This window comes from Harpia harpyja, chromosome Z, assembly GCF_026419915.1.
Source record: "Harpia harpyja isolate bHarHar1 chromosome Z, bHarHar1 primary haplotype, whole genome shotgun sequence".
In the NCBI taxonomy this organism is placed as follows: Eukaryota; Metazoa; Chordata; class Aves; order Accipitriformes; family Accipitridae; genus Harpia; species Harpia harpyja.
Genome location: NC_068969.1, coordinates 98287207 through 98312392, shown reverse-complemented (window position 1 = coordinate 98312392; position 25186 = coordinate 98287207). Strand labels below are relative to the sequence as shown.

Here is a 25186-nt window from a genome sequence, read left to right as displayed (position 1 = left end):
TGTGATCTGAGGGTAATTTCTAAGACTAGGTCTTCTGGTTTGGACACTAGCGTGTAATGAAATTGCTGGTCAGCAACTGTACAGGTGACTGACATTAGTTCAGAGCTCCTGTTGCCTGACAGCAGTTGAACGTCTTACAAATTATGTATTCTGTTGCTGTAAAAGTATTACACCAGCTCTTCTTTCATAATGAGTTTTATGATTTCTACTGCAAAAATATTTAAATAATTTTGGGTAATTTTATTCTTAACACTTTAAGACCCTTTCTCAAAAGCATTTCTAGTCTGTTTGCTGTAATCTGGAGAGGCCACTGGCATACTCTGAGTCACGTGCATATGGGGGTCTAGAAGCACTGGCATGACTTTGTTCAGAAGTTTAGTTGCAAATAATGACTGAGTTTATGTCCAAGCACACCAAGAAACAGTCTGGTATCAGCCTGGGACTTGCAGAGAACTGTTTCAGGATGTGAAGCCCTCACTTGCTAGCGTGCTGACTTGAACACAAGCTAGCTCTGTGGATTTTTGCCTCAACTATTCCTCAGCTTAAGCTGTTTTCATTGTGTGTATGCTTGTGCCATGCATGTACGCACCTAATTAATGCTCCTACAAGGCATAGTGCTCAAAAGCATGGTGGAGGCCGGTGTAGCTCTGCAGGAGTAGGTTGAGCCTGCCTGTGCTTACTGTCTTGGTGTTGCAGAGCCTTTTGAAGGGTTGTGCTGGTCTTTGTTGTGTACCTGGTGGTGTTAGCTCTATTAGCTGGTTAGAGAGCAGCTCCAATGGGCCCTGTTTGAGTCAGGGGTAGTGCAGGCTTGGCACTATGTCAGAGCTAACCTTCTTCATTCCTTGTTGACCCTGAGAAAGCTGGTTGAATGAGGGAAACTGATAGTGGGCAACTCAAGCCGTGTCTTAACAGAGCTGACTTTTGTCCTGGGGACTTAACTGGAGTGCCAGGAGTGTCTACAGTGTTCTGGTCTTATGGTAGTTCTGGAAGGACTATGGCTGTGTTTGCATAGTGCTGTGGTTCAGCTGATACCTTGGTTGTCTAGATACATTAATAGCATTCTCCTATTTGTAGGATAATTAAAGTAGAACTTAACTAAAATTTGATTGTTTTCTACTTAATAAAGTGTTTACTACTTGAAAATTTAACTGATTTAGTATTTCTAAAGGCAGGTGAACTTCACATTTAGCTTTGAAGATACACCCTAAGTTACAAGCCACAAATCAAATGCTTGAAGTATTTTCATGTTTATTCAGTACATTTGTATGACCATTGCTCCTTTTCATAATGCAGATTTGCATAACAGAAAAACACAATCAGTTCCTGTCCTGTTTTCCAAACACTCACCTGGAAAATAAATATAAATGTTTTGCATATGAACTTCTTAGCAAGTAGAAGCAGTGTTTATATATTTCTGTTTCAATTTTGATCTTTTTTTGCCACTTAATACAGAAGTTTCAGTAGTTTAGATTAAATAAATTGGTATTCCTTTCATCCATTCAGAAACATGATTTAGTGTGTTTATAATTTAACATCATTTTGTGGGCAAAGGAAAAATTACGATGTGCCAATATTGTCTGAGAATGTAATTATTTATAAATGGGGAACTTGCTTTTCCTCCAAACCTGAAAGTTACTCATGCAGTTCATACTACAAAATAGAACTGCATGGTCTCCACAGGCAGTGTTTGGCATTATATTCCATATTTTGTTTATGTTGGGATATAATAAGAATACTAAATGTGTCCTGGTAAAAATAAAATACCATTGACTCTGTTAAGTCTTTACCGCTTTAATTATAATAGTGAATCTAATACCAATGAAGTGTTATCCCACTCTGTTTAAGTTCATTTCTCACAAGTTCAACTTTACAAGCTGTCTTTATAAAAATGCATTATATTGGGGCTGAATACTGTGATCTGTACTGTATTTGACATCATATAACAGGCAATCACTAATGTCTGTATATTATATGAGAGAACATTATACTGATTTGGTTTTAGTCTACTTAAGTGCAGTGTGTGACTAGGTTGGATGCTATGGAAGTTCTGAGCCAGCAGTGTTTCCATGTTCTTTTTGTTCAGAATTTAACGTCTTTATAGTGGCTGTACACTGTGAAGCTTCTATTATTCCTGATAAATGCCGTAATATTAAAAAAGGTTGGTTTTCTAAGAATGATTATCTGCTCAATGTGTTGAATGTTTTTTTTCATGGCTTCTGCATATATGTATATTCACACCTATTGGTGCCCTGGTCATTCAGTATCAGAATACTTAAAACACCATTTAGGCTTACCTCTTAATGACTGCCTTCATTTTGCATGAGGCACATGAGGTTTTCTTCAAGACTTTGTTTCGTCTCTATGTTGTGATCTGATTACCTGTGCTGTGATATCTGGTTTTCTTTAGCATATGTCCAACAGTTGACCAAAAGGGGGTGCTAATAGATCAAACAGTCAGATGTGTTGCATAAAGAGGTTAAGGAGCCTTTTTTTTTGTGCAATGAATTAAATCTCAGCTACTGAATTAGATCAGGTAAATACAAATTTTCACATCTTGGTGTTGTGTAACATGCCGGTCACAGCATTGCTCTTCGTGGAAGGCAAATTCATGCCTTGTAAATATGGCTGCTTCTCACCTTCCACTAGGCTTGTGGGGGATTCTTCGTGACATTTCCAGAGGCTTTGTGGCAGGCATTCTCTTTTATAAGACTTCCATTTATTTTTCCATTTATGCGGTTAAAAAAACAAAAGCATATAGGGGTTAGACATAGGTTATTCAGCAGATATTTAAGAAGTTCAAATTGGTTGAATTTTAAAGATTGAATACAGATATCCAAAACTACCAAGATAAATGTTCAAGTCACATGCCTTAATGTCCTTCATCCTGATATCACAAAAGACTTTCACTGCCCATTTTTTCACTGTTTGGTTTTTCCAGTTCAACAGAACTGGTTAATGGCATCAACAGAGCTGGGGCCTCTAATGTAAGAAGGGAATAAGAGACGTATGTTCCCTGCAACAAGGAACTCTGCTATATGCTTATTCCACAGTTGGATAAGGTGGTCGAGAGACCTGATGCTGGTGTAAATACTGTAGTGAAGACTGGAGAACTTCCAATGGCTTCTCAGTGGACCTCTCCATTTGTGTAGCAGAGAAGTGGAACCCATTTGTGATTTTGCTGGAACAGCAGATGGTGGTGAAAGGGGAGCACACGCTTCTCATGGAAGACACGTGGTTAGATGATCATAGCATTTGTTCTTCCAGGATATGCACTACCTGTAGAAATTTTTGAACTCTGCAAATTCATATTTTCACTAGTAGTCATCATTAATTTGTTCTGTTTTACTGAACTGATGTAGGAGTATTTTTACAAGTATTTAATAAGAAGACCGTGTAATGTAGTCTTTACCAAATTTCTACTCCTATCTCTACACAGTATAAAAGACATTTAGATTTTCTGTAAGACTTTAAAATAACTAATTGTAGCCATAACCCAGTCTAGATGCAATGTTCAGGTCTATAGTGCCTCTCTAACGATCTGTGCCTTGTGGAAGAAAAGTGACCTTAACCTTTTTTAAATTCCTCACACTGAAACCTAGAAATATCATTGAAGTGTATTGTTTAATAGCAGATATTAAAGCGGAGTTCATGCTGAAGCAGGACCAGGATCAGATTGATGGTAAAGAGAAAATTGTATTACACAAAGTTACATTTTAAGTGAACTGTAGAAATGACTATAATGAAATTACAATAAATGATAGAAATTATTAAATGATAAGTGTAAAATGATGATACGGGATCATGTAAGTGAAGTTCAAGGAATTTAAATGCCCAACACAATGGCACGGGTTGGGGAGAAAATACCACTTTCATAATTGCAAACCAAATAACAATATGAGTGGTGGTCTCTGTAGCCAGTTCTGTAGCTGCTATATGTTCGTGCCAAGTTTTCCATGTTTGTTGAAACACAAAGACACCTCTGTATCTGTGTGACAGACTAACATGTAGAGAACAAAGAAAGAATCTTCCACTAAGAGAGTGACCAGAAATTTGAGAGAGGGATTGGGGAGGAGGAGTGTAATGCCAGATGCATATGAAGGAAGAGGCCCAGAAAGACAGACTTCAGCAAGAGGAGAATTTTGCTGTCTATGAGTCCCTGTGGAAGTGTGGCATCTTCACCAGCCATATGGCCAGGCCTCCTTGATGAAATAAAAACTTTTTAGGGACTAGAAAACCTTGTGAAGGCTTGGTTATAATCCAAGAACCTGCAGATTGGATTAGCCACATACTTTCCCATAGTATCCCACATTAATGTATCTGCAAGATCATAAAGGACATGAGTGACCTTTTTTTATAAACCTTAATTTTACTTTGTATACATAATTTTGAAGGTTTTTTTGTTTTAAAAGACTAACTATTATAATAAACACAGGCTCTTACATTTAAAAGCTTGTTTGTTCATCACAAGGGAGCTCACTATAAGAAAAATGTTTGGGCAGATCCACAATGGAGCTGTGGCCAGCTTGGAGTCTTGTTATGCTTTGTTTATTAGATAGTAACTGTGAAGGAAGTTTGTCTGATCTGTGTTTTGAATGAGACATTAATGAGCCTAGAAGATAGCAGGGTTTATTGTTGCTAGGTATTATGTGTAAAACTTTCTGTATAGTTTCTGAACTTTAGAATTATATTGCTGGTCTATTTATTATTATTTAAAGTAGTCTGTACAGTAATTTTAAATCAAGAGTTTGATTAGTCTTGGAACAGGGTAAGAAATGGAACTTCCTGCTCTTAAGGCCTCATCCCAAGATGTTTTGACAGGAAAAAAAAAATGCATAAGCAGTCAAAAAAAGGCAGAACGGGATAACGTGGACCCATATTGCTTACAAAGAGAAAGGAAGAAAGCAGATTACCTTTCCGGAAGTCAGTAGTAGAAGAAGGAGGAGAACCTTGTGAGAATGGAACTGTAAAAAGTATGTTTTATGCTTCTGCAAGTTTATCAGTCACAAAAGCTACCTAAAGGTCAAGGTGGGTGTGGGCAGAGGCAAGTATTAATTGGGAATTTTGTGAGAATTACTTTACTGCTGAGGACAGAATAAAAGGTTTAAATTCAGTGGTCATTTAAGTGATTTAGGTTGTAGATTAATTTAATTTGAAGGTAAAATAAATGTTGTAAAGTTTATGCAATTTCTAAGGGGAAACTTGAATGATGAAATGATACTTGTCATTGTGGGAGTTTGAAAAGAGAGGATTGTGTGAAAGAGGTCTGTTTCCTGGTTATCTCCTCAGTTAAGTGCCTGACATTAGGGACAAACTTGCAATGAAACCTGTTGAAAATTAAACAAGCACTCTGGGAATCAAGTAACACTTTCTATTAACTTTTAAATAGTAGTATTTCAGATCACATGATATTTCAGAGTTGCTGGTATTTCTAAGCTCCAGATTACTTTCCTGTGAGAGATGCAACAAATGGAAGTATCAACAGCCTGTCATCTTTAAAGCAAAACTGGTGTTCTATGTGTTTTTACACAGAGACCCCTCCATGGACTTACGGTTCACATTCCTAGTCTAGTCCAAACGTCAGTTTTCAACCACTTTTCAAATACTAAGTTCTTAAGGAAAGTATGTTCTTTCCAACTCATTGCAATCCAAGGATGGACAGAACGCAGGGCATTTAAGAAATGTACAAGATTGCAAATTCCAGTAACAGTTGGGCTTTTCCCAGAATGATGTAGTCAAGAGGAGTGGCTTTGAAAAATGATGAAGAGGAGCAGAAGTTGACTGAGGTTGGTAAACTGTCTGTGTGCTTTTGTAGAAGAAGAGCTATAACATCATGGAGAGCTGTAAGGTGTGATGCCTTGCAATTTATCTCAGTTAACAAACACATCTTCTGGAAAAAAATCAGCTCCCTCTGTATGCAGTGTAGAGGCATCTCAGAGAGAGTGCCCGCCTTTAATCTGGTGGGATTTTTATCCTGCTCTTCCCTATTAACTATAATGGTATGAAATCTCTTTTATTTTTTTTTTTCCTGCAAATACAGAAATTTCCAAAATGAGCAATCATCTGTGTAAAAACAAATTCAAATGACATAATGCTGAAGGGCATGGCATTTATTCTTTTCAAAGCTGATTAATGCTTTTCCAAATTAAAAAAACAGACAACCAAATTCAAACTGAACTGTGCTAAATTTTGTTCCCAGTTGCATTTATATTACGAGAAAAAGTGTGATTCTGATCAGCCTTATTACTTAAATCCTGACACACTCAAATCTTTACATATTCATCAGACCTCTCCACCAAACAAAGTTCAGAGAACGTCTTGCTACATATTTTAGATTATTTTCTATCCACAAATAACCAATTTGATTGCAGAATCCAATGCCCTTCTTTGGCCATATATTAAGTAGTGTAGCGAACGGTGTGTCATGTGAAGTTCTAGAATACCCACAGAACACTGCTTTGATACTAAAATTACTGGGGTGGGGGAGAAACTAATTTTCATATTACAATGGTTTTGCCTTGTTTAAGGTTGGAAAGTTTGTGGCTTCAGCTACTTACCACTGGAACTCAAGTGTAATGCTACTGTTCTGGAGGCTTTTAGAATAACTTCTCTCTTGGTGTGCTGCAGTATCTGTCTGTTCGGTTTTTATGATGTATTGCTTTACATGTACAGATTAAAAAATGACAGCTGTGTTGAGCCAAAAGCTCTCTGGGACAGAGATTTTGAGCTAACAGTGTGGTTATCATTTCAATGTTTATAAAATTCTTGTGCTCCATTGCACTTGAAAACTTCATCTTGTCCTTCAAAGTACCCTTCCAGACAGATTTTGTCATTTTAAATAGAAATAGATGTGTTTGTCTATGTCACAAAGTTGGGTGATTCTGTAAACTTTGTGCTTTGAGTTTGTTTTTCATGATGCAGAGATTTTTTGAAGTTGTTATTGGCAGATGGAAGGTAATTTAGTAGAGTGTAATCTGTGTTAGAAGTACAGATTTGTGGGAATCTGCATTTGAAATACTACTGAACTGAACTTTGTTCCAGTTGCTTAGTTTTATAAGATTCTTGTGGCTTTATAGTCACTAATTTCAAATTCCTTTCTAGTGTAGGTTTTACCTCCTAAAAACTTTACTATGCTAATATTGTCTGAAAATTGAATGCTTGTTAGTTAATGTGTTAAATCCGGTGCAGCTAGATTAATTAAATGCTCAAGTTCATATCTTCAAATGCGTTCTCACTAGAATTGGCAAAAATTAGGGAAGGATTTGAGATTAGAAGACATGGTAGATGCATGTGTTATGGTCTGTTCCTCCAGTTAGGTCTTCATTTTTCCATGGCTTAGTAGAATGCAGTAGAAGATACGCTCTTTTAATTCTACAGGTTTTGAATGATTGTGTGCAAGTTATCTGCTCCTGAGACACTTTTTGTGTTACTGACTATTTATTTAACATTTATAGTTTATGTGGGGAAGGGTTAGTTTGGATAGTACTGCAGATTTTCTGAAAGTCTTGGAATTTGGCTTTAAAAACTGTGGTATTTTTAAAGGCACCTATGGATAGTCTCCTCAAAAACTAGGTAAACATTACCAATAGCATTAAATTACTAGAAGTATGATTATAAGTATCCCATAGGCAAAATCTCGAAGTTCATTTGCATCTGCAAGCACGTCTGGCTTCTGAAATCAGGTAGTCTGAAGAACAGTTGAAATGAAAGTGGCTTAGTCCCTCTTACTGTTCAGTTGTCTATATTCTTGCATTTTTGTGCCTCATTTGTTTAAAATGACCTTAATTAAATGTGAAGCGCACCATTAGCTCAGAGAATTGGGCTTTTTGGCTTGTTTCACTTGCTGTTGCATTATTTTGCCAAAAGATGATTTGTACTCAAAGGGCCCAATCCTGACATTAGTGACATAATGCAAATTAAGGGCAAATTTTACTTCTTAATTCAGTGATGTAGAATTGGGTTCTGTGTTTTCGTCTGTACCTTACAGGTTTAGTAATTATGCAAGAAGATTAATCATATTTCTTGGAAACAAATAAGGTGATCCATACTGATATAGAAATGAAGCAAAACAGTTGTGAGCTTTGCCCACTCAAACCCAGAAAATTTTGTTTCAATTATCAGCTTAGGGTTTGTTGTGTTGTTTTGGGGTTTGGGTTTTTTTTATTTGTTAATGTTCAGTTGTTAAAGTGTAGAACTGGAGCTTTACCATTACAAATAGATTTAGGATTTTTTTCCTCTGATGCTATCCTTTTAAGGATCAGAGTTCCAGAATGCTTGCAGCAGCCTTGTATTTTTCTGTCTGTTCGTGACAAATCAGCTACTGTACATTCATATAGAGCAGTACAGTCCTTGCCACTGGCAGTCCCTCTGTGACAGAGAGCCTGTAGGCTGACATAAAGTGCAGCCTGTTGTGAACTGCTAAGTGGGAGTCTGCCAAAAACTCAGCAGACAGAACTAATTGGGGAGAAAAAGGATTTTTGTGCCCTCATCTCTCCCTCTTCAATTTTTTTTACAAGACGGATATTGTTAAAGTAACTTGTTTATGTAAGATTTGTCTGCCTCTATTTTCTCATTGCATGAATCATTTTTTAACTTCAAGTCTTGCACCGCAGGTCACTGAGCACTTCCACATGGCGGCTGGCACAGGACCAAACTCGAGACACGCAACTCATCACAGTTGATGAAAAATTGGTAAGGGTTTTCTACTGCATACTGCTATGATACAGCCTTCAGGGTTATTTCTGCACAATAGGCATTCAGTATGGTATTCTGCGTTCTTCTAGGAAAGGCGTTTAAATGTGAACTACAAAGCAACAATCCTTCATACATTTTTAAAAGGGGAACATTAGTAAACATAGGTATGTGAAGGAAATGTGGCATTCAAAGTGTTAAGCAATATAAAATTATGAGTACCTTGTTTATTATATTATGGCCAAGAACCAGTATGAGCTGTAATTTATAACAAGTTTGTTCTTTTTGAAATTTGGGTATATTTTCTGTATAGTGAAATTATACAGAATTTGCCAGTTTCCTGAAATTATCTTCATTAGGACCCATATTACTAAAGAAACTGTGTAAAGAAGCATGATGCAAGACTATTGTTACTGTGCATATATACTCTAGCTTTTGAATATGCATGAAGGTTAGATTACAACTAGGAACAAATGCATAACATTCTTCTGCTAATCAGTAGCAGATCAGAAATTTGGCAATCTTTTCTTGTAAGTTCTTCCATAATGTGTGGTCTGTTACTCTAGATGCAACCTGACACTTATGTTTACATTATTCAATAGTATAATTTTTGTAAGACTTCTGGGGGGAATGCGTCACAGCAGAAGCATGCTTTTCATTGGTTTTCATATCGCTTTTGAATCTTCAGGAAAAAAAAATTGCCATCGTATGTACCAGACAGTTCATATTGTATGTACATTCTTGTATCCCTGAAGCTATATTAACTACTTAAGAAATATTTGGAATTTGTATTTATAAATTAAACATTTGTAATGATAACCACAAGTCGAGACAGCTGAAGTTTAACAGGCTGTTGGAAAAAAATGCACCTAATTTAACAACTCTTTAGGGCTTTTTTTTCTCATGCTTTGTAATATAGATGTAGCAATAATAATTATGGGTAAAAAAATTCAGTTCTCTTGTAAACTTTTTTCTGAATTTAAAAAGTAATAGTATAATTTTTGGTTTAAAAATTAGGGAAGAAATGAATACTGTATTCTAGTGAACATGATTATCTTGTTAATCTAGTTGCATAACTTGGAATTCAGGAAATTTCATTTAATGTACAAGAGTTCATGAGTCACTATGTAAATAAGGTTCACCAAGTCAGTAGACCTACATTTCCCTAAATGAATTATGAATTGCGTTTGATTGTTGTAGCACTGTTCTTTAACATTAAAAAAAATGTATTTATATATAAATAGAGTTTTTATAATGCCTGAATTATACAGTATCTATCACATTTCCATATTGTGACTTTGGGTGATGCATAGATCTGGAAGACACTACAGTGTAAAGACAGACCCACAAAATAAATACTCTTCTATCTTCCATTTTGTATTTAAATGTACATTATCCTAAGTAAGGGTTTTACATTACCCTATGTCTAGCTATGAGTTTATACTTCCAGTTGAGTTAAAGTGATACTATTTTGAAATGTAACTATTCTGTTCTCTTAGTGTCAGTGTAAATGTATTGTAAGTGAAGTAGTTGTTTCTAGTGTCATCATATGTTCTCATCAAGTTGAAGACCCTCATATCATAGCTGCTGGGGTTTTTTTTTTTTCAGATCTCAGCAACCATTGAATAATTTTGTTTCATTTTGATACATATAATGTATCTAAATGATTATTTTATCCTCAGTTCTTTAAGTATTAGGTTAAATGGCAGACTCAATAGTATTTTCCTGCAACATTGTGCATGTAGGCGTACATTCTAGATGCACAAATCTCTTTTTTTCCAGATTATTGTAGGGCCTGAAACAGTGTGATAGAAAATTAGAATAATATTTTAAAATTTTCACTTGTATATTTAGTTAAGTTTTTGGAGGAGTTTCCATAATGCCATAAAATATCCAATGATTGATGTTCCGTTAATGGGCAAAAATTTATATCCCATTAGCAAGGAAAATTTTCACAAAGAGGTTTGATGTGGTTTTCAACTCTTTAAGGATTAGGAGGAGTTCTCTAGACACCTGTTAAACCTCATGGAAAAGTAGAGTGTTTTATTAATTTATTTTAGGTTGTTGAAATAGATTTCCTAATTTTAAGTAGGATTAATTACAACCCATTAAAACTAATTTAACACGTTATATTAATTTTCTGGTTTTTAAATAATGTTACTAAGCATAATAAATTATTTCCCTGCAAGTTGTAATTAAACTATATTCCAGAAGTTGATGCTTAACTTTTAATTAAAAAAGACCCCTCCTCTTGTGTTACTGCCAGATATTTGCATCTTATTGTTAGAAATCATTATATCATATTTTGATGGATTTGTTGGCTTTGTCGTACTTTTTTTTTTTTTAAAGCCTGGCATCACCTTATGGGTGTTTTTTAGATGCTTCTCAGAAAGAAGAAGCAAGAACAGGCAAAAAATGGGATATGGTTATCCTTGTTTGCCTTACTCCTCTTGTAACTTATTTTGAAACTGAACACTTCCGTGAGTTGATGTTTGCAAGGCTAGTAGGGTAACTCTGTGGTTATTGAAAACTTTTAACTGCATATTGTAGTTGAATTAATCTATTTCCAGTGCTTTTGTAGACCTTGTGTTCCTATGTGTACATGCTATGCTAGAACTTGATCAACAGGGATTCCTTTGAATTATCCAGAGTCCCATTTGGTTCTGTAAGTACTAAAATATTCCTTGTCTTGGAAAACACAAGTGAAATAGAAGGGGAAAGAGCGTCCTGACTTTGAATTATTATGCAGTAGTCAGTCACCTTCTTAGTGCAGCCCAGCACGTGTTGAATACAACAGAAAAATGAGTCCTAACGAAATAGTAGAAAATACAGTAGTTTAGACCACATTCATTTTTCATATTAGAAAAAAGTGGGACTCTCAAATGTAAAAGAAGTTAAATGCTCAGCCTGTATAGAACACATCCAAGAAATGATATCTCAGTTACTAGCTGTTTTCAGTGAATATTGAATAAAATAACTTCTAACGAACAGTTAAATCCAAAGAAAATAACATACAAAATGAACAAAGCTGAACAGAAATATAGTTCTTGCATCACATTTTGAATCTCTGGCCACCAATTAGGTCATATTGCAAGAGTCTGGACAAATAGCTATGTGAAAAGTAGTCTCTCAAGACCCCGCTTGCATTAGGAAATTTGGGCTATAGAGGACAAAGGCTGTCGGCAGCAAATCTCCCTCAGGTCATGTTCCAAATGATTTAACTGTTTGTGCGTATGGAATAACATAGCTTCCATCGTCATTATAAAAAGCTTCAGTGGTTTTGCCTAAAATGGGGGTTTGAACTGTTTTAAATTACTGTGATTTGTTTCAGTCCTTGTAAGTGTGGTGCATCAATACTGTTTGTTGTAGCTAAAAGTTGTCCACGTCAGCATGTGTGCTTTAAGCAGGCTTCCCAGTCAGTGCTGGTAGTGCTGCATTGGGGGTGTCTAGCCTGGAGTTCTACAGGCTAGGCACTTTTGTGAAAGCTGCTGTCTGCAGTTAGAAGGTACCCCCAAATATATGCCAATAAAAGGACTTCTGTCCTGTTCTTGCTGAGCATTTAAGAGTCCCACTTTTTTCTAATATGAAAAATTAAACGATACCAATATTGCAAGAACGTTTCAACATTAAACAACTGCCAGAAAATATCCTTTGCATCTCTAAAGCAGAATATTCCACTGCTAATGTATATGCTGTAGCTCAAAGCAAAAATTATTGCAAGAACAATTGTAGGGTTTGGTCACTGGGGAGACCCTAGCAACATTGTGGAACTGTGGTTAAAGATCAGCTATTAGTTGCAGCCATGTCACAGGTGTTTTTATTCTGTATCAGGCCAAGATAAAATAGGATGAGTTGCTACACAGAGCTAAGCATTCAAGAGCAGTGCTATCGAGTGCAATTGAAATGGTACTGAAGTAGTTTTTGCAGCATTGTGAGAACATGTAGGGACAGACTCTATTACAAGCATGACAGGCTAACTACAGTGATGCTATTGACATTTCAGCACTTGTCCTGAAATTGTTTTGGTTTGTCTATACTGTTAATTAACCTTTTTTTCAGTAATGGTTCAGAAGTCTCAGTACTGAACCTCAACAGAGGGCCAGTTTCCTTCTGATTGTAGACAAACTCTATACATAACTCAGTAAAGATAATTTGCATATGCCAAATTGGGAGCAGAAAATCTGAACCCCTTTTTGAGGATGAGCAGTTCATGCTTTTCAGATGATGTTCAAGAGGAGCAGTAAATGCTGTATATTGCAGCAGCCTAGGCCAAAGCAGATTAATAAGGGGACTTAATGGATGAGGGAAAGGCTGTGGATGTTGTTTACCTGGACTTTAGTAAAGCCTTTAACACCATTTCCCACAGCATTCTCCTGGAGAACCTGGCTGCTCATGGCTTGGATGGGTGTGTTCTGTGCTGGGTGAAAAACTGGCTGGGTGGCTGGGCCGAAAGAGTGGTGGTGAATGGAGTTAAATCCAGTTGGCGACAGGTCACAAGTGGTGTTCCCCAGGGCTCGGTATCAGGCCAGTTCTGTTTAATGTCTTTATCAATGATCTAGACGAGGGCATCGAGTCCACCCTCAGTAAGTTTGCAGATGACACCAAGTTGGGAGGGAGTGTTGATCTGCTCAAGGGCAGGAAGGCTCTACAGAGGGATCTGGACAAGCTGGATCGATGGGCCGAGGCCAATTGTATGAAGTTCAACAAGGCCAAGTGCCGGGTCCTGCACTTGGGTCACAGAAACCCCATGGAGCGCTACAGTTTTGGGGAAGAGTGGCTGGAAAGCTGCCCGGCAGAGAAAGACCTGGGTGTGGTGGTTGACAGCCGGCTGAATATGAGCCAGCAGTGTGCCCAGGTGGCCAAGGCGGCCAACGGCATCCTGGCCTGCATCAGAAATAGTGTGGCCAGCAGGAGCAGGGAAGTGATCGTCCCCCTGTACTCGGCACTGGTGAGGCTGCACCTTGAGTACTGTGTTGAGTTTTGGGCCCCTCGCTACAGGAAAGACATTTTCCCAAGTAACAAGTGATAGGACAAGAGGAAATGCATTGGATATTAGGAGGAATTTCTTCACTGAAAGGGTTATCAAGCATTGGAACAGGCTGGCCAGGGAAGTGGTGGAGTCACCATCCCTGGAGGTATTTAAAAGACACATAGGCGCGGCGCTTAGCGACATGGTTTAGTGGTGGACTTGGTAGTGTTAGCTTTATGGTTAGACTCGATCTTAAGGGTCTTTTCCAACCTAAATGATTCTAATAACTATTGTGAAATCAGTATCAAGAATCTCAGCAGCTTCCTCTTGGCTGTCCAGAGGTAGCAGTTAGTGTCTGTTCTAAGTGTTTACTACTGCATAATCCAGGAGTAGCACAGTATTGATAGGATTCTCAGAACATGAATCTCTTCAGCAATAAAGTTGTGGAAACACTCCAGTCCATTTTTTCTAGAAGACTGCATTATTAGCAAACATCACACAGTGTTTTCAGGATTGAGTCATAGTTTGTTCACCATCCAAATCCCAACTTTGGCTAGGCTTAGAAATTAGTGAAATTGTATAATTTTTGTTTGATTAGAGAAGCATAGACTTTACTATAATAAACAGTGATAATATTGCAGCTTAAAATAAAATATACAAACAAGTGAAAAATAGCCTGGAGTGGTAAAACTACTTCAAATCTCAATCTGATGGTTTGCAGTGCTGTGAAACAAAGGACATAGCAAATCAAGCTTTAACATGCTTTTTAAAGTGTGATCATTGCTAGCAGCCTTTCCCAAGAACCGAGAGTATGTAATATACTTTACTGCTTTGGTTTTCAGAGTAATGTGTCATAAAATTACGTGCGAGACAGTGTGACATTGCATTTGAAGACTGTATAGGAGCTGTTTTTGCAACTTGGTGAAGAGAAACACTTGGCAAAGTATGCATTTATTAAAGACAGGCTTACTAGATTTCCTTTTCTTGAAACTACTATTCAGCCAAGAATTCTCCAAGCATTACCACTGTGTTAGATAATAAGGATATAGTGGATGTACTATGTTTTGGTTTTTCAAAATGCTGTTAACCCCTTGTGGGTTATTCCTTGAGGGTGAGTTCAGGCTGTTCCTAAAGTAATTTAATGGGATAAAAGAATTTGGAATAATCTTTTCTTCGTTTAATCCACTCTAGCTGCAGTATTTATTCAACTGGTTACCATAAAGTATTCAGTTCAGGACAGCATTCCTCTTTAGATGAGGAACGTAACTTACAAATTTTTGTGTGCCTTATATGTATAACTCTCTGATAGGGAGTTGTCATATTCAAAGGGTACAAGGCACCAGGATGGAGATCTGTGGGGGGGGTTCAGACGGAGTTACCCATTCCCTCCCTCTAGCCCCACATTTCTCTCTTGTAGGTTGTATTCCTTCTATTTATTTTTTCCTCTCAATTAGATCAGCAGCTTGGATTTTGCTTCAGAATAATGAAAAATGAGTAAGAATGAATAAACTTGTTATGTAGAATGAGGTTAATAAAGGTGGGTTTTCCACGCTTCATTTTGCAGGTATATTTTGAGAAATAGTTTCTAGATTTGGCCGAAATGGCCTTGTATATGAAGCCTGTGGTTTGAAGAAGTACTTTTCTTCCATCACAGTTGTGTCAAGTAAGCAGGTGACCAGCTTATTTGAACTGTGTTGTACTTGGGATTCAAGCTAAAAGAAAAGTTGTTTGCTGGTGGTTTATAAAATATTTAATACCGTGTGTCTTGTCCTCTCATTACACTTCATATGCAGTACTTAGTGTTTGGTTTGCATTCAGTCATCTGCAGTTGTGATGCTTGACGCTTGAATGATACTAGTTTCCAGCATAGAAGGTGTTTAAGGTGTGAAACCACATTCTAGAATTATTTCAAAACTAAATGTGTTCTTTCAATAGAAGTTAAATATTCAAAAGAGAAAACTGTTTGCAAGTAAAAATACATATACATCTACTTTAATAAAAGTGCCTAATTTAAGAGTGGATGTGCACAGAGTTAAAAACTTAGACCTTTACTTCTTGTGGTCACTGATAGTTTATTTGTGAATCTGCATTTTTGCTGCACAACATAATCTTTTAAAAAGTTCTTTTTCTATTTCTCCCCCCCCCCCTCCCCCCCAGTGAAGACTAAGAAGTTCTGCTCTGGGAAGGAAAAAACTGTCTTGGATAACTTTGTCAAGCAGCTAATGTGAAATTCAATATTTTAAAGGTTTTAATGGTTTTGGGGATGGTGATAATCCTTCTCACTTCATGTACACCATGCTCTTCTGCCAGAGCATATATTTATTGCTAAACAGTGATTTTTTTGTTTTTTATTTAAATAATTTGGCAGTTCCTTCTCTATAGTTTTGGCTGGTAGTTGCATTTGGTGTTAAATACAGTACATGCTCAGGTGTAGTTTTGTGTGTAGTTACCAGATTATCTAGCTATGTACACGTTTGCAGTACTGCAAGTTTACTATATTTTGCTGTTTGGTAATTAAATCCCTCTTCAGTTGGAATATTCTAGCTCAATTCAACCTATACTGCTTGCTACGACTTGTTTTTGTAAGCAATTGTAGTTTGATGAAGCTTGCAGTGGTTTAGAAAACCCGGTTGGCTGGATACCAAAAAAGAGGTTTCTGTAAGAATGTCTGCAGGCAACAAGTTACTTACTCCCTGTGGTAAAGAAGCTTTCTATATATAAGTCTGACAGTCCCAGTAAAGAAATCGCTATCACTTTTAGGTGTCTTTTAAGAGCAATAAATATTGCTATATTACTAAATTTCAGCTTGAGATAATTTTGTTTTTCAGTTTAGAAAACGACACATTTTGCAAGTAGCCCAGAACCTCGCATAAAGTGATACATAGTTGTATCAGTGAGAGAAATCACACTCTCATCCCTCTGTAGGTTTATTTTGGTTTTGGGGTAGGGTAAAGGATTTGGGTTTCCTTGTCTGAGAGCCTTTTCTTTTGGTGCATGGTAGTGCCATCTCTGCTGGGTATTGGAAGGAGGAGTGTCTGAGGTTACACAACCTTCTAAAATTTCAAGTGTCTGTTTTGTCTGGGCTTCCTTCGTGCAGCATTCATGTAGAAAAAATTCAAGGCTTTAGTCTGGGTCAAAGAACATGTCTCTCTGAAGGGTATGCAGGTGATTTTGTTTGTTTGTTTCATTACATAGTATTTCTTTTTCTATCAAAGAACACTGGTTTTGAAGAGCTTGCTATGATGGCTGCTCAGAACAAATAAAAAGAGTGTCATTGTGCCATGTTTGGTTTGTCTGGCTTCCAAAGAGTTATTGCAAATACTTGTTTGGTTTTGTAAGTCTAAATATGAAAGCAACGTTTCTAATCTGCTAGAAAGAATAAAAGTAAGCCATTGATATAGTCTAGTAATCGACAGGAGTAAGAAGTAACTTCATTTTTGGAGCTGTTTTGTTGAGTAGATTTGCTTTTTAAAGACTAGATAGTATTTTCATGTTCTTATAAAACAATACCATTATCTGAACCTCTTCTAGAACACCTAAGTTAGTATCTCCTGTTATGAAGTATTTCTGTAGATGACATGAATTCTTCTTGTCCTGTCAGGAATAGTGAATAATCAATTCCTTGTAGAGTGCTTGCCTTTCTGTTCAATCAAATGTGTCTTTCTGCATTTTTGCAGTATGTCTAAATTTTAGATTTAAGACACAAATCCTAGCCTAACTAAGAAAGTTCTATGTACAGACTTGAATGCTGTTTCTCGTCATAGAGTTCTAGCTGAATCATTTTATCAAGTCAGAAGGGAAAAGCTTTCCTTCTTTGGAAAGCCCAGTAATCCTGTGGGAATCCTTGAATATCTTGGTCATGCTGCAAGAGAGCTTGGTGCTTCTTCAGTACTACCTCTTTCTACTCAGAAGATCAATGATGGAATGGAACCAGATGCTCTTCCAGTTCTTGATGGCTTGTTTATGAGGTATCTTTGAACTACTTTTAATGGCTGCTTTCTCAAATTAGGAATGTTAACCTGTGTTAAGTGGGGACATGGACCATAGAGAAAGCATCTGATTTCAGATCCAGAGTTTTAATATGCAATTTAGTTCTTGTGTTGTGAAGCATGCACTGCATGGAAATTGAGCAATCTCTTATGTATCTTTTTAGCCTACTCAGTTCTATTCACTCCATAAAGCCCATTGGCTTACATTTAGTGCAAAAGAAGATCTTTGCTTGATGGGGAAATAACTTTTATCTTATTAGCCTGAAAACTGGGTTAACAAGTGGAAAGAAGCTGAGCTATAAAGAATTTCTACAAAATGTCAGTAAGACATACCAAATACAGTATTTTTTAAAAATGTTATAATTACATTGCAAAAGTTTTTAAAAAACTAAGACTATCATGAGTAATTGTGATTACAAACATCTGAAGAAGTGGATAGTTTTTCCTTTCAGATTCATTTTGTAGATGTGAACATATATTCATGTATAAAAATAAATAACAGTGTTTTTCTATATAGGCGAACATCATCATCATAAATCATATATTTTAAAGTTTTCACTGAGTAGCATGTTAACCAGGCAGAAGCTTTTTTAAGATTAAAATTGTAGTTTGCACTAAAATTTTATTCTTCGTTCTTCTGTTTTGTATTTTTGTCTTAGGTACATTTTCTTAGGACCACATTTTTGTTGCCGTGTCCACTCCATTTCAAAGCATTGTTGGGTCAACTAATTCTGTTTCTCTGATAAGGCAGAAGTTGAATATCTTCTTCTGTAATGTCTGTTTCCAATACAAATTCTTACTTTTTTATCACTGTTTAGTAAGCACAATTGTACATTGTACACTTCTTTGCTGGTTTTCCCCACAGTAATAGAAAACTGAATGGAAAGATGTAGTGTATCAAATTGAATTACTGAATTTAATTGGTGACGGGTTTCTCTCTATTTTATCAGGAAGTATAAGAGCATGATTTCTGTCCTATAAATAACCTTAAAGGCCAAGCATATGAAAGCACAAATTACAGGTACAGACTTCTAGATAGAGCAAGCTAAAAACAGTTTGTGAAGTAACACTAATACATTCTAGTTATGATTCAGCTGTTTAGAGAGAGACTGTAGAAAGCTTCCATTCTAACTAACCATATAGATAAATTTAAAGAAACCGGTTTTGTCCAGTGGTATTAAGCTGTGTATTTTATTGATGATGTTGAAACAGTTGAAGCCCCATCAACCCTTCCCATCCCTGCCAGGGAATAATGACTGTGTTACTGTTAGAAAAGAACCTTCTAAAACACATTTAAGGCTTAAAAGCTGTATGCACTAATTAACAAAATGCAGTGAACATTTAAGCTGTTAATAGCCGCAACATCCCTGATGCATAGACCTTCAGTATGCTAACACTGCGTAACAGTTCTCTATTGTGCATCTCTTTAACTAGGGTAACTGTGTCAGTTCTTTTCTTGCTTCACTACCTGCTGTGTATGGAAATTATGTACACTATTTAGTACTTGCTTTCAACTTTTAAAGTCCATGCATATTACATAGAAGCATTACATCTTGCATTAGGGTAAGGGACAGCTTTTAACAGGTCTGGCTTCCTTGTAATTTCTTAAATGCAACTTTTCTTCTAAAAAGCATGCACCAACAGGGATTTTGCTCTTAATTTGCATTTCTTGATTGGGGATTTGCTTCTGGTTTTCTTCCTTATGTCTCACACCACTTGTTACTATGTGCAAAGATCTGTTACAGAAATCACTTTCTTTATAAACAAGATGTAAAGGATAGAGAATGTGCATCACAATGAAGGCAGGCATTGGTTTACATGAACTCAAGATTTCTCAAGATTGTTCTTAGTAGCAGACCATGCACTAGTGTGACAGTATTGTCAAGTTAAACTTTAAAACACTGCTTTTTGCTTTTTTTTCACCCCCACCTTCAGTAAATGTCTTTTTTTAATAAACAAAAGCTTAAATAGTTTGTTAAATTTTAACCCTTAAAGTTAAATGGTGTTCCACAGCTACCATTAAATAGGGAATTAAAAGAACACCAGAATGTATGATAATGAAATAAAAAAAAAAAAATTATTATTTGCTCTAGCTGCCAGCCCAGGGAGATTGTTAGCTAGTTGAAACTGAATCCACAATGGATGTTTCATATACTGTAGTGATAATCTTTCCTGCGACTTCATCATAGGAAATCGTCCTAGAGTTATCAAGTCTTAAGACTTTGCTGTACAATGAAATTTGAACTCAACAGCTCAGACCTTAGGATATTTGCTGTCCAGATTAGAGTATGAATTGGCCAAGGTGTTCCTGCTTCACAGGAGCAATTGCACTGCTTAATGTGTAAGTAGTGTCCCAGTTCACTGCTAGGCTCTGAACATCATGCTCCCTTGGGTCTTGCAGCCTGAACTGGTAAGGGAGCTTTCCACAAAAGGGAGAAAAGGAAGCCCAGCCACACGTTTAACACAGATTAGACCCCTTCCCCTCCAAAGGCTGAAGATGATGAAACAAGTGGAAAATTTCTTAATGAGTACTTTAAAGAAAGCTTTGTAAGGTTTTGAAATGGGCATAGAGCAGATCAGAACTGCTCATTTTCTTGTTCCTGACAGAATTCCTGAAAAACAATAACTTTATAAAATTCACTTAAGTCATATGCTTGTTATTTATTTTGTAAATACAGGTAACTTTTAATGGATGTTAAAAATAAAGACTTCACTAAAATGGAATCAGAAACACACAAAAAATACAGAAATTATTCCTAATGTGCAAGAGTAGCCTGAATTTTGACTCTCACTTAAAATGTGGAAGACCCCACCCTGAGCTGCTGGTTGGGGCTTTGGATGTCCATGATAAAAACTACATTTTATAGACTGTAAGCTCATGTGTCATCTTTAGTGAATAACTCACCAAGATATTCTTGAAATATTATATTTAGCTTTGCAAGCCAGTCTGCTTATTGTGACTTATGCTAAGACTTATTATGCTAATAATCAGAACTGCAAATTGAATAAATTTTATTTGAAAGAATATACCATCACTGAACTACAAGTGAACTACAATATAGTATATATTCAATATTATATACAAAATTGAACTAATCAGGGGTATTAATACAAAGCTGTCTGTTCTAGGTGGGCCCTAGCTACTAATACTTCTGTCTTCTTTCCTTTAGAGCTCCTTCCTGCCTGTTTTTTTTTTTTTGTTTTCCAACTGAGGAACGGTATCTGGAAGAACAGTTGGTTATGGTATTAAAGCAATAGAGTGTTGCTGTAACTGTAAATTAGTCTTGAGGGGAATTAGATAATTTCAGTTGTTCAATTATCCTTTTTCTAAATACAAGTAAACTAAGACTGCCTCTCCTTTTATTTGAAAGGTCACAGTCTAAAAACTTTATTGCAGTCTTATTCTTAACTAATTGATTTTTTTTGCATGTTTTTTAATCTGAGGATTGTGAAGTTCTTGTAGAATGCTTGAAAGTTGTGCACTGTAGAAAACTCTGTATTTTTAAATGCCTTGCAGGTAATAAAAAACCACCAGCCACTTGTGTGTGTGGAAGCAAAAGATTTGCTTACATACGCTTTGAATGAGTTCTAGAAAGTATGTTCTCTCTAAATCTTGCTGTGTTACAAGAAAAAGTAGTTTACAAGATCTGCTGGAAGTAATTGAGGCTTTTTTCCCACCTTGTTTGAGATAAGCATGCTGTTTATCATTTCCTCAATTTGAAGAATGTCATGACCACACTGAAGTCTCTGATGACTACTAGTAGCAACATCAATCTATTTTTATGAACTATATTCTCCCCTGACCTCCCCTACTTTCCTCCATTTAATAATGATTTTCTTAATTTCATTCATATGGAGAAACTGCAAAGTGTAAACCCACATTTTTGATCCCCCTTCTATTTAATTTCATGATACTTACCCAGACAACATTTACAAAACTAAGACATACTGTTACAGGAAAAAAAATACATTGTGAATAATTAAATAATCATTTTGTCTTTCTCTTTCATTCTTTCTTGGCAGAAAAACTATACTACGCATGAAATATCCGTCTGTGCTGGAAGTGGGACTTACGTGTTTCGAATGTTTCATTTTTAAATTTCTAAAATGTTGTTTACCTGTCCATCAAGAATGCAGGCTGAATGATAGGTATTTTTTGCATGTTTGTCAAGAAAAATGCCTCTGTTTTGAGGCTTGTCAGGGCACTGAGAGGTGCAAAATCTGGGATTTTTGTTTTTATTTTTAGTATTATGCTTCAAACTAACAAAAGCACAAGTCAGCAGCTTTTGCCGTAACTTTTACCATTGATCACTTTTATAAATAGAATCTTTTTATGACTTCTGCAGGAGACAAAAGTGAATACAAAATTTGGGAATGCAATGCAGACTAAGTGAAGTGTTTTAAGATGTGAAAGAAGGGTTGGCGTGGGGCAAGTTTTCTACTTACTAGTGTGAAGTCGTGTTCCAGTTTGTAGAAAGCACCTGGGATTTTTAGAAATCCAGTCAAGTATTCCTGTTTACTCTTTCATCCTGTTCTCTCTGAACAAATCCAAGTGATGTTGGTTTAATCGTGTGTAGGATGTGTTATGCCATTATGTTGGTAGTATCTCATGCAAGCAGCATAGAATAATATTGAGCATGCAGAATATTGGGAAAGTGGAGTGAGCCTTTGTGCAGTGGGATGATGGAAGTTCTCAAGGAGGTTTTGCAAAAACAATGAATGCTTAGCCATCTCCTCGGCTGTGAAATATAAACTGATGAATAGGGTTTGCTGAAGCTAACAGCGCTTGCAAATGTTGGACTGTTTTGGATGCTGACACCTCCTTTGCATAATGGCAGTCAATAGTCTAAAAAGTATTGTAATAGACTTACGTTGATTCCAGTAATGTGACAATTTCTGCTTCTGTTAGACTCACTTCTCAGCATATCCTTTTCTCCACACCCAGTTTCTCTTTAGCATTTTCTGCAAAACTGCCTATGGAAAGAGATTTTCTTCAAGTAGAAGCTTTCATGCAATCATTATTGTTACTGAATACTGTTTCCTCTTTACAACGTTCGGTTTTCTTTTTTAAAATATGGTTCTTTCACTTCTTTTCTCAACTTCTTTATTAATCGTTCTGCAGGATGGTTAGATGGGAGAACATGTTACCAGTAACACCATGTTGTACACAGATTACTGTGATAATGCAAAAGGATTGTGAAGCCTGAGAGAAAACTGTATTCTGTGTGATACAGAGTTTCCTAAGGGCAAATATGCTTTTTTCCCTTTGTTATGTCTGTAGCTGTTAGGTAAGTGTTGTCTGACCACATTTAGTTCATTCTGCTCCATTTTTCCACTTACAATTTGCATAATAGATTCTGTTCTCTTACATTTGTTTCAAAAATACCGTCCGTATTGAAGCATAAAAACGTAAATGTTCTCATCCTGACTTACAGCCTAAGCAGCTGAGCACACTAAATAAAAAGCTCCTTTCACAGCAGCTATTTTGTGAGTATTATGCAAGATGTTCTGTGCAGAAAGTGTATTGCAACATGAATGTATAGCAAAACTTTATGCACTTAGTCTGGTAAAACAAGTTGGGGGTGGGGAAGAGAGCAAGCTGTTGTAAACTCCTGTGAAGTACAGAAAACTTCTACTTTCCCTCCTTTCTAACAAGTGTAAACTATTGAGGTTAAGTAGGTGGGGCAACCGGAAGTAATTACTAAGGCCAGTGGCATTTTTGTGGTTTAATAAAGGCAGAAGCTAATTATTCAGTTTTTATTTAAGTGAAATGATGCCAAAAAGGAGGTTCCTGCAGAGCAGCTGCACTCCTTCAGTGTTACCCTGATTTACCACAGACACAACTGTCACAAACAGAACTTTTAAACTTGATATATAGCCACGAAAGTAAGGAGGCCTTTGTCTGGAGTGCATGCAGAAGAACTCCTTTATACAAATCAACCGGCAGATGACAGACAATGATGAAAATTTGATTCTTTGAAGTCATAATGGTCATTGAAATGTGTGAAATTCTGGTATTGAAAAGAGAGCAGCTAGCAAGACTCTAAATCCTGGGTGGTTGCTGGAAGCTTGCTGGGAGGTTTTTCTGTGTTTTGACATCAACTTCCCATTGCTTGTTCCCTGTTTCCTTTATTAAAGAAAAAAGAAGGGGGGGTGCTAAACAGTAGATAGTTAATAGTGGTTATGTACAGTTTTTGTCTATGCATGGAAAGAAATGTCATAAGAGAAACATGACACCTTTATGTACACCTGACCCATCTATTCAAAACCACTTGTTTTCAGAGATACTTTCAATCATTTTGTCTCTTACCTTGAATTTTGTCTCTTACCTTGAATTACAGAGTTCCATTTCTTGTCCCCTTTGGAATTTGTGCCATTAGTGGAGTATTTAAAAGAAGAAAATTCTCATTTCCTTTAAAGTCATCTTCATGCTGAATACTGCTTTCACTGACACTGCCTCTGTGAACCAGTTTTTCTCCCTGCTGTATAGCACATTTATCGTTTCTTATTACTCTTTGAGAACAGCTTTACCAGACTTTCCACCATGAAAAGTGTTCTTAAATAGTGTAAGTTATAATAAAGACAAAACCTCCTCTTAATTTGTAAGCAATTTGATGTGATATATGCTGTTTAAAAAAAATGAGTGTTTTGTCCCTCTCAGCTTATTCCAAGAGCCAAAATGACTCAAAATTGAGTATTTTTTTTAATTAAAAAAAAACTCAGAGGTTGCTATTAAAAAAAACCTCCCCTATATATATTAAGAAAAACAGAATGTCAGAATGTACCTTTCAGATGATAGCCTGTGTTAAAAATGTGAAGCAGTGTTGTCAATTTTTAGTAAAGCAAACCTATACAGTTCAAATCTCGTCTTTTATATTGTCACCTTATTATTTAGAATTTGAATGTCGAACACCTCACTAATATTTTAATATGCTAATATAGCAAAAATCAGTAAGGAACACTTAAAAAAAAAAAAAAAGATAGTAATGTGAAACCAGCTGTCAAAAACATCTTTGTTTTGGAAAGTTGGTTCACAGGTAGTTTCAGTGAGAACTTGAACTCAGAACAAAGCACTGAAGACACAGTAAAGAGTTCAACCCAGTGCAGCATAGTTCTTTTCAAGTATTATATTGTTTTAATGGCATCTTGGAGCGGGAGCTTTAGCCCATTGAAATGTCGCTTAAAGGACAGGTTCTTCTGTCACTAGCTGGAGCTGTGTGGATGAAATGATCACAATAGAGTGTTGTAATGCATTTTAAAAGTGTGAGAAATCAGTTTGTCTAGACTAAGAGTGCGCCTACAGGGAATAGGAATTTTAGAGCTTCTGTGCTCTTTAGGTGTCAAGTATGTGATAGATGCCAAGCCTTTTTATTCCATATCTTTGGCAACAGCTCAGCTATGCTACAGTACCTTACATGTCTACAGGAAGCAAAAACAGTGATTCTATGTCAGGACAACTTGGGCTTCAGAAACCAGAAACTCGTTGTCCTAACAACTGTCTGTTCAATTGCCAGCTTTAAAATGGGGAAGATATCAATAA

The 25186-nt window shown here is 36.4% G+C and overlaps 1 protein-coding gene across 1 annotated transcript in view; it reads left to right on the top strand.

Annotated features, from left to right (window-relative positions):
- Positions 1-25186, top strand: part of NDUFS4 (NADH:ubiquinone oxidoreductase subunit S4) — a 49001-nt gene that overhangs the window by 11987 nt on the left and 11828 nt on the right. Inside the window, exon 2 of the mRNA XM_052777987.1 lies at positions 8610-8688. Coding sequence (XP_052633947.1) covers positions 8610-8688 — 79 coding nt within the window. The remainder of the gene's footprint in view (positions 1-8609; positions 8689-25186) is intronic.